Source organism: Rhagoletis pomonella, unplaced genomic scaffold (genome assembly GCF_013731165.1).
Source record: "Rhagoletis pomonella isolate Grant_MI unplaced genomic scaffold, Rhpom_1.0 Rhpom_scaffold_00006, whole genome shotgun sequence".
NCBI lineage: Eukaryota > Metazoa > Arthropoda > Insecta > Diptera > Tephritidae > Rhagoletis > Rhagoletis pomonella.
The window spans coordinates 70,019,814-70,038,711 of NW_023458560.1; the positions used below are offsets into that span (position 1 = coordinate 70,019,814).

The following is an 18,898-nucleotide window of genomic DNA, read 5'->3' on the forward strand; positions in this document are numbered from 1 at the left end:
TTTGTATATATAAAATGCAATGAAACAACTTTGTTCTTTTACTGAACCTAGTAAATAAAAAATATTCAGTTTTATTATCTAACTTATGTATGTATGTATGTACATAGTAGGCTTGTAAATTAATATTAAAACATATTTAAATGTAAAATTAACGGTATTTCAAATTGTCAAACTTCCAAGAATTTAATTTCGAAAAAACATTATAAATTTGCGTTATTTTAATATTATTAAAAACATATGTATTAAATTTTACGTATGTATTTACATATGTATGTATGTATGTATTTCTAAATACTAGATATTTAACATTAGATTTCATTTAACCAGATTTTAAGTAAATTTCATATTTTTTTAATCTCTCATCGGCTTCTGCGCGTAATGCGATTTCGGCTGTTTTTAATTCAAGTTCGTTTTTTAATGCAAATTTTTTCAACTTAAAATCATTACGCACTTTCTCTTTTTCTAACTTAAATTTTTCTCTTTCCATTTTAAGTTTTTCCCTTTCCAATTCTACTTGTTCTTTTTCTAATGCTAAATTCTGTACTTTATTGAAAACCATATTTTGCAATTGTTGCGCGCTATCAAACGGACTCTGCGAGGTTGAAGGTTGGGGACTTCCAAGCCAAAGCTTGATAAATTCCAAATTATTATCAATTAAATCGTTGTGATCACTAGCATGCGCATTATGAGTGGTTGTTGTTGTAGCTACACTATTGTGAGTGGGGGTTTGTGTAACTTCCATAATGGTCTGTCGCATTGTATGACTCTCCAAGGTGCTCCTATTGGCAATCGTTGTATTAAAATCGGATGAGGCCTGCGACGTTGAAGACTGCGGAACCGCAGCCTCAAACTTCAGCACTAATTTACCGTCATTTGAATGGTAGGAATCAGGCTCAGATATTGTGTCTGTTTCAATTGATTGGAAGTAGGCAGGTGCTAGTGCACTGTTCCTATTTCTTTGCCGATCTTGGTAGTTTCGTGAGCGGGCAGGTGCTTTCTTATTTCTTTGCTGCAGCATACCCAGATATTCATTAGGCGTTGAATCTTCACTTGTATCCCTCGAAAATTTAGCACTAACTTGATCGAGTACAATATCGGTCTGACGTTTTTTTCGAGCCCGATATTTCTTCATGTACGCCTTTCTCCATGCTCGTCGCGCTTCAATTCTAGCTTCGATGTTACCACGTTTGTTATTAGAATTTGTTTTTGATGTATTTGCTACCGCATTGAAATTATTTTGGAAATTCATCCCCAACGAGCAGAATAAAAGCTTACCTCTCTGGCTATAATGAAAGTAACGCAACGGAGTGAACTGTCACTTGTTATCTGTTGTATGGAAATGAATATGAATGGCTATAGTGCACGGGACAAAAGGTAACAAACGGAAGAATCTACCACCGTATATGAATTCGCCTAGAAAATCAACATAACTGAGGCGAATTTATACAAGGTGGTGGCAATCAGTAAAAGCAAAAACAACACATGTAAGGCGAAGAAATCAACTGGTCTAAGAATATCAACAAGGCGAATCTATAAAAGGTGGTGTTACCGGTGAAGTAGATTTTCGCTGCGGTTGTACCTAGGCGAATCTATACCAGGTACTGTTACCGGCGAATTCATCAAACAACCTCTGGAGCCGACAGCTTATCGACAGGCCTTGAACCGCATTCACAGAGAGGCAGTCTCGAGTTATGTAAACTCCCGACCTGTGAATGCCGTTCTGGGCACACAACCACCAGACGTGGACAAGACAGCACTTCGTCTGCCTCGGGAGACTCGGACCACAATAGCCCAACTGCGCTCTGGTTACTGCAGCAGGTTGAACTCATACCTTGAGCAGATTAAACGAGGATGTTTTTAACGATCGCCCGGCATGCGGAGAGTCGCCCCCTGACTCATAGCATCTCTTCGTTAAAATGCGACGAATAAGTTTCAACTAAAGGAATAAAAAAACTAACAACTAATAGTGTAATGTGTAGAGTAAATATAGACATAAACAAGTAATTTTTAGCAAAAAAAAAAACCGACTTCAACTCCCATATAAAAAAAATATATATATATATCTCATGATCCACTGATCGGATCTCAACCAGATTAGTATGGGACCACCTCTGAGACTAAGAGTAATCACTGTACGTATATTTCGGAAATTTGCAACAAATACCATATTTTCAACCGACATTATTATTAAATTAATGTCTTAAAGCAGCCGTTAATACCTTTTTTTTTATGTGCACAGATTTAGTAAACTAAATTTTTTTAATAAAGCGTGAACTGTTGTCTACAAGTGTGTATAAAAGGTTTTCGCTTCGATTCACGCGTTTGGGCACAGCAATCCAAAATCGTTGTACAAATTCATAAACAGTACCCAATTGTTTTACAATCATTTCGTATTTGTCGAACTTGGCTTTCGTGTTTAAACAATTTTGAACTTAACTTTCGAAACTTTTTCCAATTTCGAGTACGCGGACTTAAATCAATCGACGCGTTTTAGGCTAATAACAGTAAACCGAAAGCGGAAGTAAACCTTTTTAATCCATTCGAAAGTTATTTGCAAAAACCACTTTTAATGAATTTGACGGAGACTGCCTACCTAGAAAGCTCTGCGCAAAAATACTTCCGCCCCTCTTCACCGGCAACACAGAAAGCAGAATTCTACTTAGTAAGTAAGCAAAACGTTAAGTACCTGGAACAGAAATTACTGGCGTAAATGCGCGTCCATTGATACCCCTCTTGCCATTTTTAGGTACATTTAGGGCATGTTCGGAGCTAGGGGTGTTGAAATAAAATATGTAAATATTACCAAGCAGCTTGATAATTAAGCACCGGCATTTCAGAAAAAAATTAAAAATTTAGTTCTAACCTGTATTTGTGCAATTAATCGGCGAGTTGGAATCACAGATGCAATGTAAAGTTGAGTCGTAATGTAGCTTGCAGAAGTTGCAGGAAATAACCATCACGGTATACAAATAAACGAAAAATTTTCCGTCTCGAAAAATATCCTGGCAAAATGTTTGTAGAGATGGAAACTATACATCGACGTTAATTCATAAACATCGATTTTTTTTTTTTCTTAACTGGTCGCCTTCACCTGCTTGAAATTCTCAATTATACGGCGTTTATATGAGCCGATGTTACAGGAAACTTTAGAGCCCATTTCCACCAAGGGCTTAACTCAAGAATGATAGAATACAAGATTGCGCCGATTGCAGCAGAATTCGTGAGAGTAATTTTGGCGTGACGTCATCGTAGAGTTGACAACTGAGAGCGGCAAGAATGAGAGCGACTAGTGATGTGCTGAATTGTCCCCAATACTCGGTACCCAATAGTTAAAAAAGATTTCGATGCCCTATACTTCCTTTTCGGTATCCGATACCGATTATTTACATTAAACCCTCGCCATTATATGCATTTCAGGTTTAGAAAAAAATTTCATTACTAATTTATATGATATCGGCTAAAACACTTGAACTTATCGCCACAGAAAAATATTATTTTATCAGTTTTAACCTTAGTCGGTCCAAGGTTCAAGAAAAATACTTTGACTGATGAAGAAGCCTTTCAGGGGAGAGATTCTGTAGCCAGTTAGCGACAAGTTTCGGATCGATATCGCACTTGTTGACTTACAAATATTTGATATCAAACGTCGACAAAACCGATACCAATTCGAAAATTGTCGTTAACTGGTTACAGAATCTGTCCCAGGCCTACAAAAATGATATCGTCCGATTCAGCTGGAACAAAAATGCTTCAAACAAGTAAGGGTTTCTCTGTATTATGGTATCGAACCGGCATATATGTATCATTTTGAATCAGTAAAAAAGCTCTATTGGCTCTTACATTCGGGTTTTGTTAGGCGTTTTTTTCCATATTTTTGGCCTATGTGCGCTTTTATTCGAAACCTAAATGTTTCGGTACCGAGTATCGAGAGTATTGGGTACTTAAAAGTATTGACTCAGCACATCACTACTGCTGTCTTCTCTACTATGACGTCACCAAAACAGCTGATTCTGCCAAAATCACTGAGAGCCGAGTAGCGGTATCGTCATCGGCGCCACCTCTGTATTCTCTCCACCGTGGGCTTAACTGCATTTAAAACGGCGACCACGCCAACCGAATCACGTGGTTCGCTCTCTCAACCTGTTTACACGCCACATTCGTGATTCACTTTGCCACTCTGCTTCTTGTTCTTTGCTTTTGCTTAATGTTTAATGAACATTTCAAAAAATTTGCAGTGGTTAATTAGCTAAATCAAGTTTTAATGAATCTAGCTATTTTTTCAATGTTAGTGCTGGTGGGAATGTGTGTAGTTTTGACAGCCGTTATCGATAAAAATTAGAGAAGACAACGATTTGTTCTTGATTCGCTTGTTGATTGGATCTGAATCACCTACGAATGAAGTGATTCGCTCTCAAAATTGTGTATGACGAATAACGTGATTCGGTTCGTAATTGGGGCGCCAATCACGAATGAGAGAGCGAATTACGAATGGGAGAGCGAACCACTTGGCGTGGAAACATCGTTTAAGAGTTCAGACTCCCTTCGAGTTGTAATCTCCTTTTTCCAATAGCCATAAACTGTACTTAAACATGGTGGAAATGAACTATTAGAGGCGATAAGTTGAATAAAAAGCTGGCTGCGATTAGCTGATTGGCTGATCAGATCACATCAGGCGATTGTGGCCTTTAACAAGAAGTAGCCTAAAATACCATGTTCGGACCGACATCGAAAATATGTTTTCGTTGCTATAACTGGTTTTCGACCTAAAACTCGTGTTTTCGTCCACGTAAAATCTGTCATACGAAAACGATTGGGGAGCCCACAATCCCAAAACTCGTTTTCGTTGTCGGTACGAACATGGTATTAAATCGCCTATTGTAAACACCGTATTACTCTGCAGTTACACGGTCAAGAACTTGCTTTCACACATATTCCTTGTCAAAATTCATTTGAATTGACAGCTGTGACGTTGGTTGCACGTAACTTGATAGTCCGTTTCACTTTAAAGATATCGCCGCCAGGGAACCAAAAATTCTCGCCTCGTTTCCGTACTTAATTTATACTGCCTTCAGTAATCCAGACTATTTCTGACAAAATACTGTAGCACAAAGACAGACTGTAAGCAGCTGTTTGACTTGATTATCAAGTTGCCTCACTACTTAAAGTGAAAAAGCGATACATTGGCCCGTAGTCATAGTCAAAATAAAGTCGACTTTAAAGTTAGTTGCAGCTTTTTGACATAATTTTCAATGGGATATCTGTCAAAAAAGCTGCAACTAACTTTAAAGTCGACTTTATTTTGACTATGACTACGGGCCAATGTTTTTAAAATGGGTTTTACCGGCCGTCTTCACGTGCTCGAAAATGGACGTCGCCGACCTAAACGGTCAGACAGTGGCTGGGTATTCACGTCGATGGCGAACCAATTCCGACGATGAATAACATAATTGGGTCTGGCTACGCCCATATTTTTTTTAAATTTATCATCTTATTTTTCGTCCAAAAATCGTTGTAAATATCAATTTTGAGTGAATAAGCTTCAGTAGTTACTAAAATATCGCAGTTTTCGTATCTCTAAAAACTGTTGATGTATTTTCAATCTTTATACACTTAAAATAAAATTTGTGAAATCAAAATTCAATTTATTTTTGAGAGCAAATTTGATTGGTGAGAATTTTAATTACATGTATTTTTTCCGTGTTTGGTTGAATATTTCTCGGATTTGTGTGTATTCCGAGTACTGATTTGTTCTTCAGCGGCACGTAAAAAAATAAAGCTGACTTATCCTGCTACTGCAAAATATAAATTTTTATACTTATGAATGAAATTAGAAAACTAATAAATAAAAAATTTTAGTTTTATTAACTAACTTATGCACATATACTCGTTAATTACTATCAGAACTTAAAAATTAAAATTAAAGGGCTTGCAAATTCTTCAACTTCTAAGGATTGAATTTTGGCAAAGATTATAAACTTACGATATTTTTATAATATTCAAAATATCGCTAGCTTAGAGAGAAGATTTTCTGGATTTAACTTTTTATGAAAACTCCTATTTTGATACAGGAGGGCAGAGAAATTAAAAATGCATTGTTTCGAAAAAAAGTTGTCTCCTGCAAAACTATTAATATGGGACTTAGAAACTTTTGACTCTAATGCCGAATTCGCACTAGGAATTGAAATGACAAAAAATGTATGCCATTTAAAAAAAAATGCTATGTGGAAATGAACTTAATGACTATTTTTTAATGTAATGACACGATTTTTTTTATTGCCCGACTTTTTCATTTGTCATTTTTGCCATTTAATGCCTAGTGGAAATCCAGCATAAGCTAGCGATATATGTTTTTGGGTTTATGTGCTTACATACTACATATGTATTTCTAAATACCTATTTAAAAATCGGCCCTATCGCGACTTTCACATGAACAAATATTCCCAAAAATTATAAAGCAAAACAAAAAAAAAAATTCCAATTTGTTTTTGTTTTGCATCTTAAACTATGGGAACGATTTATTGACATGGAATTGCCGATAGGGCTGATTATTAATTAACAAGATTTTAAGTCAATTTCATATCTTTTTAATCTCTCATCGGCTTCCACGCGTAATGCAATTTCGACTTTTTTTAACTCAAATTCGTTTTGTAATGCTAATTTTTTCAGCTCAAAATCATTTCGCACTTTTTCTTTTTCTAGTTCTAATTTTTCTCTTTCTATTTTAAGCTTTTCACTTTCCAATTCTATTTTTTCCCTTTCCAATGTTGAGTTCTGTTCTTTAATCAACTGCGAATTTTGCAATGGTTGCGCAGTCTCACGTGGACTCAATTTAAAATTTATTGAGCGCTGTGACATTGAAGGTTGTGGACTGTCAGGCTCAAGCTTGATAAATTCCAAATTGTCGTCAATTAAACCGTTGCGATTGCTAGTGTCTGTATTTGGCGGAGTTGTTGTTGTTGTAGCTGCACTATTATCAGCGATGGTTTGTGTAGCTTCCATAATGCTCTGTGGCATTGTTTGAGTCTCCAAGGTGCTCCTGTTGACAATCGTTGTTGTAAAATCGGATGAGCTCTGCGATGTTGAATACTGTGGATCAGTAGCCTCATACTTCAGTACTAATTGAACGTCGTTTGAATCGTTGGAACTACTATCGAAAGTACTTGTTTTCAGCTCAACGTCTTGAGCGGTGTCATACACCACACTTGGTCTACCAATTTTGTTGTGGTTAAAAATAGCACCGAGTGTATCCCAAAAGGGCGATAACTTTTCAACATACTTCACGATATTACGCAATCTTTTGGAGTTGACCACCAATGTAGGGTCGATGCCTTTCTCTTTCCACTGTAAAGTCTCCAAGTACCATGCCCGTATGGCTTGCATCTTGTTTCGCAATGATGTCCAGGCAAAATTTTTTAGAATGGGCGCTTTGCTCTTGATTGTATTATAAAATATCTCTGATGTCGGTTTCTGAAAAGAAATACTATGTACATTAGACTGCATCACCAAAAAAAGTTGCGGTTTTCCGCCAGGAATGCAAAATCTATAATATTTGAAGACGTCCACCAAAATATTACGGAAAAATATGAAGATGTACGTGAACTGGACTGATTTGAAAATTCCTTCAAAAATGTTTTTTTTTATGAATAAAAATAATTTCCTAAAGAATTTTTTGAAAAAGAACCCCTCAGGTTACAAAACAGTTTAAGCTTAAAAAAATCTGCATACAAGTATTTAAAAATCTTTGCAACGGAATCGTAATAATGAAATTTTTGATGCCGTTTTTTAACATTTTTCAAATATTGGTTTAAGAAAACCTTGAATAACTGGGACACAACTATTCCGATTTAGACTTATGAGGTATCAGTGGAAAGGTATTTTCCCACTCTTTATTTCAGTGTGATCATTCCCGTCCCAATTTTTTTTAAAATACCAACACTTTTTAATTCTACTTGGTTTGAATGAAACTCGTTCATCCAACCATTCTCTTTCATACTTCGAATGAGTTTATTTGCGAAGAAATAAGAAGGGTGAGAAAATACCTTTCCAATGATACCTCACCAAGTCTAAATCGAAATAGTTCTGTTCCAGTTATTCAAGTTTTTCTTATACCAAACTTTGAAAAAACTGAAAATATAGCATCAAAAATCTCATTCTTACGATTCCGTTGATTTTTTTTGTGTGCAAATTTTCTATGCTCGGACTATTTTGTTATCGGAGAGGATTTTTTTTTTGTAATTCTTTAAGAAACTTTTTTTTATTTAAAAAACCTTCATTTTAACTTAGATTATGTAAACTGAGTTTAAATTGAACAGCTGGCTGACATTTACTTTAAACCACCAGACTGGCCCTCATTGTAGTAGTTTTCAAATTGTATCATACCTTTACGGAGTAATCTACTGACCTCCATACAAAGCTGAATTTAGAACTGAGTTAAGGCCTTTCAACGTAAAGGTAACGATACATATGTAATTATAACAAAATGGGCTTAAATGTTGACTTTTATTTTTTTCGCTCAAAGATAATAATTATTATTGAGTTTTATTTTTTCACTTAAGAATAATGATTATAAAAAATTAAAGCTAAACCACCGCGATTTCTGACGTATTCTTTTCAGAGGCAGCCACATCCTAATAAAAAGATTAAGACCTAAAAGTTTCAGGTTAAAATTTCAGGTAGTTGCGCATGTATGTATAGAACTCAACAATAATCATTATCACTGAGCGAAAAAATAAAAATTATAAAATAAGTATTATTTGTGATCGAGAATATATTCTTTAATTCTTTAAGTCTTTCTTTAAAATCATAAAAAAATTATTATTTGCTGATTTAAATTATTTTACTCATAATGATCACCGTCCCTGGTATGGATATTGACGTAATTTTTTTGTGCACGTACCGACATGTATATATGTATCCACATTGGGGTGGTCCTTAAATGTAGGAAGCAAATTTTTACATAAGATCTCCTAAGCCTCCACCCCTACGTCGATGCTAGTAGAGGAAACTGTACTTTGCCCTCTGTGCGACACGCTTTCCCCGTCTCCAATCGGGACCAAAGTTTATATGTGATATCTGTGACAGTGGTATTACCGATTCGAGATGGTGAGACCCAAAAAAAAAATCCTTCATTTGATTTTTTAAGGACCCCCCTAACGTGCATACATATGGATTAGCGTGGGCCGAAAATCCGCTTTTTTAGAAGTTTAGCAAAAATATGGTTCATGGTGCTCTAAAAACAATCTGTGTAAAAGATGACAATGTTTGCTCAACACCTTAAGACTGGTTTTCACTATGTAATGTTTTGACGTCAAAATTTGGCGACATATTTTGACACAACTTTATTTCCTTTATCCATACCTTCACCAGTAGTGAAAACCAGCCTTTAGGCTCGCCCAAGTCCATCAAAGTTCAATGTGCTCAAAAAACAAAAATTAATAAATGCATTAGTTAATAAATTTTTTTTACTAAGAATTTTTTTCAGCACGTGAACTTTGATGGACTAACGAGCCTAAGATATTGACAATCTTTCACACAGATTGTTTTATGGCATAATCAACCATATTTTTTCTATTACAAATCAAAATTCTAAAAAAGCGGATTTTCGGCCCACGCCAATATTCATGGAAGGGTGTATTTACCTCAAAGCACGCAGGTTGATCTTTCACTGTATCACATATTGTTTGCAGAAGCACTTGCGTTTGCTGATCAGTAAAATAATATTTGCGTTCAGCCAGTTTGCTTTTGAGTTCTCGAAGTTGCTCCTTAGTTGCTAAAAAAGAAAATAATTATTAAAAATTTTATAAAACTACTAGCAAACCCGCCACATTCATCTGTTAAGATTATGGTTTGGTAGTCATCTGCCGCTTTAAATAACCTAACGAAAGTGTTATGTCCGTGAAGAAGTTCTTGGACGGTTAATCGCAAAATTAAACAAATTTGAAGAAGTTTTTCGTCTCCACTCCCTGACGGCAACAATGATCCGGTTCTATAGTGAATCTGTCTCAGAAGCTGTATAGTATAGTTGGTGACAATTTCAAGATGGATGCGTATCATTGTTAAAAAGCTTAAACGCATAATAAAATTGGAAAATTACATCCATTGGGCCAATAATAAAACAGGAGAGCTCGATACACTCAATGGTGCAACAGGTCGATTTAATCTGACATTCAAGGCACCTTTTCTCACTTGGCGATTTTTAGTAATAACTCGACTCCAGCGCCACCTGGCAGCACTTTTTTGCAATAGTATTGCTCTTACCGTTACCAATACATATTGCCAAATCGGATCATAAATAGGATTTTTAGTAAAAACTCAACTACAAAAAAAGGCTTTCAAAATATATATTAGTATAGATAATGTATTGTAATCGATTGGTATTAATTAGGGAAGACAAAAATATGCAAACGCATATTATGACACACGATAAATATTTTGGCGAAAAAGCATAAAAATGCATAAACATGATTATTTCGGTAATAAGTTACTTAATTTTCGCATAATTTCATCTGACAATACCTTTTCGGAGATAGCCAGGGTTGCAGACAAGGTTTGTATAATTGACAAAAAGAAAAGGCTGACAAACAATTATTTTCTAGTAAACAATTTTAATATACCTTCTCGTGAAAATTTTTCGACTGTCGTTTTCCAACAGTGAATTTTTGTGCTAAACCGCTTTTGGTGGTTGAAAAATTCAATGAAAATGTTTCGTTTTTAGCGCAAGCTATTTAAAAGTTTCCAAATATGCTGCGAACCGAGCAGAGAGTTTTATTCTACATCTATTGTAACTTCTCAATATCAACAATAAAAATATTTTGTGTGAAGCAACACTTCAATAAAATGTTGCAATGTCACCCGCAGAATTGTCATTTTTTAAATTCTGTCCAAAAATGTCTTGTGGCGTAGAGCGTAAGGGTGGGTAACTCAGCAAATTTATAGGAGTTGACTCAATGACTCCAACTCACTTTAAGGAGTCAGCTCATTCAACTAACTCATTTGACTCTTTGTATGTTACACTCATTCGTATCGTAGACTCGTTTTGAGGCATAGATGCGGTATAGCGGCCGTTGAGATAAAACAAAACTTTAAAGTGGGCGTGGTCAGCTCCTTTCTACTGATTTGAAAGGTGTAATTTTTTTTGTGTGCAAATTAATAGGGCGGTGCTAGGGGGAGGGTAAAGGTGGAATTTTCAATATTTTCAAAAGCTTATATTTCGAAACCTATTGTACCGAATTTCAAAATGTGGATATGGTTGGAAAGGCAATTGATTTGATATGCACATCTTTATATATCATACATACATACATATTTCGAGAAAAACTAAAAAAAAAAACGAAATTATAAGAATTTGTGAGATTTGACACCCGCAATACAAAATACATGTGGTTGTTGTTGTTGTATTCTTGCCACCACCTTGTATAAATTCGCCTCGTGCAAAAACAAAATGCAAGACTTTGCCATGCTAAACACTGTGGCGAAGCGAGAGAGTTATATGGACAAATATGAGCCACTATGATTCAATTGATTCATGTGAGCCCTACGGCATCAACTGAGTTACTGAGTTACATTTTTTTTGGACAGGGAGTCTGAGTTACCGATTCACTTATAGGAATCAACTCAATAACTCAACTCTGAGTTGAGTTACCCACCTCTACTAGAGCGTTCATTTCCAATACATATATGTATGTATGTACGAAAATTTTTTATGTGATAATCGTAGAAGTTTTCGTTATACATATACATAAAGTTTTGGGGCATATATCAAACCTATTTTTAATATTTTGGAGTAATTTTGATGATCATATAATTAGTTTTTTTTTGCATATTTTTGTCTTCCCTAGTAATAATAATAAAAAATAAAAGATCTATCTTCACAGATCAGTGCCGTATCAGTTCAGTATCATTGCCAATCAGCATCGATCAGTGATACAAGTTCACACACAACTTTCAGTAAAATGAAGTTCAATGAAACCAAGATGACTTATTTTACTAATGATGAATTGGGAATTATTGCCAAATTATATAGTTCTGGATAATTCCGTACCAACTCGATTAATTTTCCCTCCATATCAATGATAACTTGCAATAAAATAACCTCAGCTAGTCAGTGAAATACACAAACATATCTTTGCCGAGTTAACTACTCTGTAAAAAAAATTTGTTTAAATTTAATGGGTAGATTATCGATAGCAATCGAATTCCAGTTGCGTTGCTAGTTGCCAAAAAGATATTACAGATGACAACTGGCAACTTTCAACTGACAACTGCAGTTGCTATAAAGTGTGTACACAGGCGACTACATTTTAGTGGTTGCTGGGAATGTTATTTAGGAGCGAAAATTGAAAAGTGTCATATATTTTACTTTTTAATAATTTGAACGATATTAACATTTGCAATGCAGTTTGCTTTTACAGAATATGGTGAAAATAACAAACCAATATCTTGAAATTTTAGTTCCCGTGGAGAACGCCCTTTTGGCGAAACAAAAGCGAACACTGATTGCAAATTTTTTCCTTTGTCAACTGAAGCACCTCTTTTAAAACTACCGACACACCCAGTTTTCCAAATTAAAGTCATTGCTGTGGCACTTCCTTCTGCGAAAAATCGAAGATGTGCGCAAGCTTTTATGAGCGGAGGTATTGAAGTTGAACGAAGTGGTTCATCTGTTTATTAATCAATTATACTACAGTTTCTTTTGGCAGTCCTCAATATGCTTTGAAAATTAAAACAAAACGATAACAAAAGAAAGCATTAACTTTTGCTTACAGTACACGCGGTAACTTTAGAGGATTGGAATTATCCTTTAAGTGTCGCCTGATTGAGGCCGCGTTCATGCATTTCTCTTCCTCCTAAACAAATATTTGTGATGAGTTTAGCTTTATTGCTGTCTTTTCTTTAAAGCTCTTTATTTTAATAATTTAATTTTACTCGCACAGCTTGTTTACAGCCGCTTGCTGATTGTTGAGATGTCAAATTTCGATGATAACTCTACAGCAACTGACGATAGTTGCCATTCGTAATACAAATTTTCTTTCCAGTTACTTTGTCAGCTGGCAACCGAACCGTGGTTGAGTTGCTATCCGTAATCGACCCATAAGCTTATTTAGAGAGGTAATACGCACTGTGAATTTGGCCCTTAGGGCCGTTAATTTAACTATTTTAATGTATAGTTAAACCATTAAACTTAACTACAAAAATTTCTATAGAATTTTCTTAGTGTTCACAATTACACAGTTTACACATAAAATGTTTAAAATTTGCTCTAAAAAATTTTGTTTAAATTAACGCATATTAAGAGAGGTAACCAGTTTCCTCTTCTACTGTGTGCAAATTTACACACTGTGTTAACAAAAAAAGTTCCTGTTTACTTTTACATACCAAATTTGTCGCGTAGAGGAAAACGTCTGCAATTTTAAACATTTCATGTTCAAAAATCCAGTCCTGATTTGGTTGAAAATAAACACTTTTCAGTAGTAGTTTTACATGTGTATACAAAAATTACGGAACGAACGCTGAAGCAGCACTGACGATAAAAAAACGGCACTGTGCCGGATGTGTCCGAACATTTTATTTGTGACTGAGGCAATGATATTATATTTACGACACTGATGTGAGTAGATAGACTTTCATTGTAAAAATCACCTGTATAATTTAGTTGATTTATTGCTTCTTCTCGCGCCGCGAATATCATTCTCCGTTTGCGGGCCATTGCCCTTGCGCCTCTCGATTTTCTTGATAAATTTTTTTTAGGTTTAGGCATTTTTAAACACTTCGCACTATTATGTTGTTTTAAAGATTTTTTTTTATATTTTCCCGTGTGCGGGTACGTCTAAATTGCTACCTAAATAGAGAAATATCCTAAATCACTGGAGTGTCGGTAATGCAGTGAATAGGAACAATTTAGATTTTTCCCCGCATACTTTTCAACCTAAACTGGAGTGTGAAATATAAATGGGCGCGCAATTAAACGAACAATTATTTTTTTAGAAGTTCTAAGTAATTTTTATATTTTCTATGGCCCAAAAAAAGAAAATATTTAGAAAAATGGTAGTAGTTATAATTATCTTTGATTTGGTAAAAGTTAAGAATAGAGCCCCGATGAGCTAAAAAAAAAGAAGTGGGAGCGGCTCGTCCCTTATTCTTGACTTTGATGGTATAAATTTTGTTTTGCTGCATATTACGAGGGGTGGGGGGGGGGGGGGGGGGGTTAATTTTCAATATTTTAAAAACTTTATTTTGAAAATTATTGAAGCGATTTTCAAAAGGTGGATATGGTTGGAAAGGTAATTGAAATACCTAATACATACATATTTCGAAAAAAAACGAGAGTATGACCTTTTTTAAATCAAAGTGTATGTTTTTCTTAAAAAAATACGCAATGAATTATAATTCGTCGGAATATTTATTTATTTACTTATTTATTTTGTTATGTATGTTACCGCATAACTTTGTACCACCTTACCCAATTTCGATAATTCTTTTTCTAACGGAAAGGTAGAGTCTCACAGGTGGTCCCTTGCTAATTTTGTTTAGATCCGATCATTTGATCATGAAAAAATTAACGGTACTCCTAAATTTTTATATGAGAGTTGAAGTCGGTTGTGTTTTTTGCTTTAACATTACTTGCATTTTTTATGTTTATTTTTTATTTATTTTATTAAATGTATAAACATTAGTACAATAAGATATACTCTTTTATAGTACAACAAACTACTAATTTAAATATAGACAAATGGAAAAGCAAAAAAAAAACAATAAAAACAAGTAAGAAAGTCTAAGTTCGGGCGGAGCCGAACATTAAATACCCGGCGCAAATATTAAATATGTTTTTTCACCTTTCCGAAACCTACCGCAGATGGTAAGCCGGGGTGTATCAATTTTGAGTAAATTAGCGTCCTTCAATTTCGAAATATTGAAGTTTCAAGCATTTCTGAAATTTACCGTTATATGAAAAGCGGCCGTAATTTTAATCCGATTTCAATAATTTTCAACGTTTGCTTTTATGTGGCAAGCACAATAACCACACCGAGTTTGGTACAAATTGGTAGAACGGTTACCGATATACATATATGTGATCATAAGTGGGCGGTGCCCCGCCCTTTTCCAAAATTTTACCATAAACGTATTTCTTGGTAAAGAATTGTTGCAAGCATCAATTTTGAATAAATTAGCTTTAATATTTACTGATTTATCGAAGATTTTGTATTTCTCTAAATTACCGTTATATGGGATGTGGGCGTGGTTATCGTCCAATTTTAAAAATTTTCGGCGATTTTGTATGCTGTATCAAGGCCAACAGCTGTGCCAAGTTTGGAAGAAATTGGTTACCAAGATATACACATGTCACCATAAGTGGGCGTGGCTAAGCGCATTTTCCAAAAATGTATAATATTCTTATTTTTCGTCTTAAAATTATTGTAAATATCAATTTTGAGTGAATTATCTTCTGTAGTTACTAAAATATCGCAGTTTTCGTATTTCTGCAAATTACCGTTATATGGGAAGTGGGCGTGGTTACAGTCCGATTTCGCCCATTTTCAATACCAACCTACCTTGGATAAATGGAAACCTACATACCAAATTTCGTTGAGATATCTCAATTTTTGCTCGAGTTATCGTGTACACGGACGGACGGACAGACAGACATGGCTTAATCGACTTCTCTATTCATTCTGAGCATTTATGTATACATTTGTCTATATCTATCTCGATTCGTTTTGGCTGTTACAAACAACCGTTATGTGAACAAAATTAATATACCCTTGTGCACAAGTGCGCTCGGGTATAAAAAGCTTATACTTCTTTTCACAGCAAAGCTACACTTTTTCCAAGTAAATTTGCCAAGAAGCAACACGGTGCCACTGCTAAGGGAGCGGTGCGAGAGAGACAACTGTCAGTTTATCGAGCCTTGTATTATTGAATCACGCATAGAGTGGAAAATTTTCGATGCAAAACATCGATATTTTCGATATTTTTCCGACATTCCTAGGGTTCGAAATTTCAGACTTTGGTATCGATGAGTACTCATTCTGGCATCGAGTCCATGGCATCGAAACTCTAAAAGTATCAGGGAAAAAGCATCGACACTACTCATTATCGCACCCATTATAATTAGGAATGTTCGATATTTAAGAAAGTATCGATATCATGAATCGATTTAATTCATTACATGTAAAATCGATATGACGATATATCGGGCTGAACAATATCGATATCGGAAAAATCGATGTTGAAAGTCCTACTCTCAATTGAATAGAATATTAGACCTGCTTATCAACTCAACTAATTGTGTTATTTCCATTTTGTATATTTACTAAGGATTAAAACAGCATGCTGGTCGACTCAAGCGGTTTGCCAAACCTAAGAGCTAAATAAATCACACAAGCTGTTGATTAAACCTACTTTAGTATTTTTCCATACACTTCTTTGTAGATGAAAAATAAATTTCAACTTAAATATCGATGTTTCAGGTAAAGTATCGATGTCTTCGATATATCGACCTTGGAACATCGATTAAAAAAATCGATTATCGTGCGATGAAATATCGATATTCAGAAAAATCGATACGATATCGAACATTCCTAATTATAATACGTTTTTTGGGATACTAAAATTATTTTATTCTTCCATCGTATATCTAGTTATTTTCTGAAATTAAAACAATAGAAATTTAAAAAATTTGATTTTTCCTTCATTGCAGAACTTACGTTTCACGCTAGAAGTAATTTTACGTTAAATGTACATACATACAGACATATATATATACTTTCACAAATTTCAAATTTTATTAACAATTTTTGAAAACTTTTTTGTCGCCTATTCAATTTTAGCATAATAATGAGCAAGTTTGAATTAAAAGTCAACGGTAGTAGGCTACACCTAAAGTTGAATAGGTTACAAAACTGCATACCCAAAAAGTTTCTAAAAATTCTGCAATTTCGTCAACTTTGCGTAAAGTTTTATGGCCTTATTCATAAATAATAAAAAAGGTTTATAAACTGAAAAATGTATGAAAATGTCATTTTATTAAGATCTTTAAACCTACTTTATTTTTTACGCATAAGGCTATTAAACCTTAACTTATTTGGTTTATGTTATGCAACAGACTATACGAAATTTCAGTTTATTTGGACAAAGTTGAATGATAGTAATCCATATAAGCAAGGAAAATTGGGTCGCCAATGGAAGAAAAAATTTTAAAGTGTGTTTTTTAAAAAGTAGCCGATACTAAGAGCCCTTTGCAAAGTATCGAGTAAAATCACCAAATAAGGTATCGAGTATTAAAGTACACATTTTATACCCTCGGTATCGATTCTTACTCAATATCGATAGGATCGTTCGAACCCTAGGCATTCATATTTCGCGTTGTGACGGTGGTGTCGAATATCTTTATCCTTAGATTTCTTTCCTTTCTCACTAATAATGACAAATTTCCTTTTTTTCTGTAAGGTAGCAATCAATAAACGGTCTTAATGGGTTTGTATGATGTTTAAGGACAGAAACGTTCTATTTCGATACGGCACTGAAAAGTTCGGCACAATGCTTTGTGATTTCAAACCACACCAAGTTTCGATTAACCTGAGTTACTTTACAAGCGCTTGCTACTCCTTAAATTTTTTACATATTTGTTTTAACAACTATTCACGTAAAAACGCTAAATATAATACATTAAACGTAAATACACCCACAAATAAACAAAACAGCGAAAACCCGCTGCCCAAACTGACAGCAAAAGTGTGATGCCTAGGAATGTCGAAAAAACATCGATCCATGGAAAATATCGATATTTTGTATCGATGTAGCAATTGCAGCATAACTTGCCGACTTCACCTGCATAAAAATCTGCGCATTTGAATACATACATAATCATTTGAAATTTATTAAATGGGTACACTTTGAAATGGAGACCCTCAATTCGGCGATCAAGAGTGGTACCATTGGAAAGCTGGAGTCCCCCACTTTGGAAATATACCTAATTTTAGGTGCAGTACCTTTTAATGGCCCCGTCAGGTACTTTGCGTACGTTCCGCTCAAATATGAAACTGACAGTTGAGTAGACTATGTGTTTGCATAGAGAGCGTCAGATTGGCAACCCTTGCGTCGGCGGACCCAACGAACGATGGCCAACACTCAACTTTTGACGCACGTAATGGGCTGTTTTTGCTTACGCGTAAAAGCACATTTAGCGCATTTAGCTCTAAATGCTACTCTAAATGTACATTTATCCATACAAAATTCGTCACCTAAGTGCATTTAAATGCAACTCCATTTTTGCATTAAGAATCTAAATGCTAAAAGCAACCCTGTGATCTTCCAAAATCTCCACGATTCGAACATGGTTTAATGAGAAAAAGTGGCAACATTGCATTTTCGAGTATACAGTGGCTAGCTGCGTTTCAGTGATCGCCGATCGAGATTTCATTTATTTTTTTAAATTATTTGGATAAGGGAAAGTTAAGAAGATCCAATATCGATGTGATGCTGATAGAAATCTGGATCAATTTGTAATCAATTCCGTTTGTTTTGTTTCCTAATTAAGTGAGTAAATTTTAATTGGCAGCCCCGACAAATTAAAATTTAAATTAAATAAGATTTCGAACTCGCGTAAATGTACATTTGCTAAATGCAATAGCATGAACGCTCTTCGAAAACATATGTTCGAAAGTGCTAAATGTTGCATTTTAAATGCAGCAAAAACGCTGCATAAGACCGATACGTTGTTTTATCAATCTTACCCACAACGTTGGCAAAATGTATCCTATGACTATTGTTACAATTACTGCGCCTGACACCCAAAACAAACATTGATTCGCCGTTTTCGGTTACTCAGTAACCCCCTATTATGAATTTTCATACTAGTTAAACGAGTTAAGAATGTCGTTTAACACAACGCAAGAATGCA

The 18,898-nt window shown here is 34.8% G+C and overlaps 1 protein-coding gene across 1 annotated transcript; it reads right to left on the bottom strand.

The window, feature by feature from the left end:
- Positions 1-85: 85 nt before the first annotated feature.
- LOC118742076 lies at positions 86-17,810 on the bottom strand. Its single transcript, XM_036474043.1, has 6 exons — positions 17,575-17,810; positions 13,639-13,772; positions 9,639-9,769; positions 6,558-7,467; positions 3,092-3,174; positions 86-1,312 (listed from the first exon to the last, which is right to left on the bottom strand). The coding sequence occupies exons 2-6, from the start codon at positions 13,754-13,756 to the stop codon at positions 320-322; spliced, it is 2,235 nt and encodes a 744-aa protein (XP_036329936.1). The 5' UTR covers positions 13,757-13,772; positions 17,575-17,810; the 3' UTR covers positions 86-319.
- Positions 17,811-18,898: the final 1,088 nt, after the last annotated feature.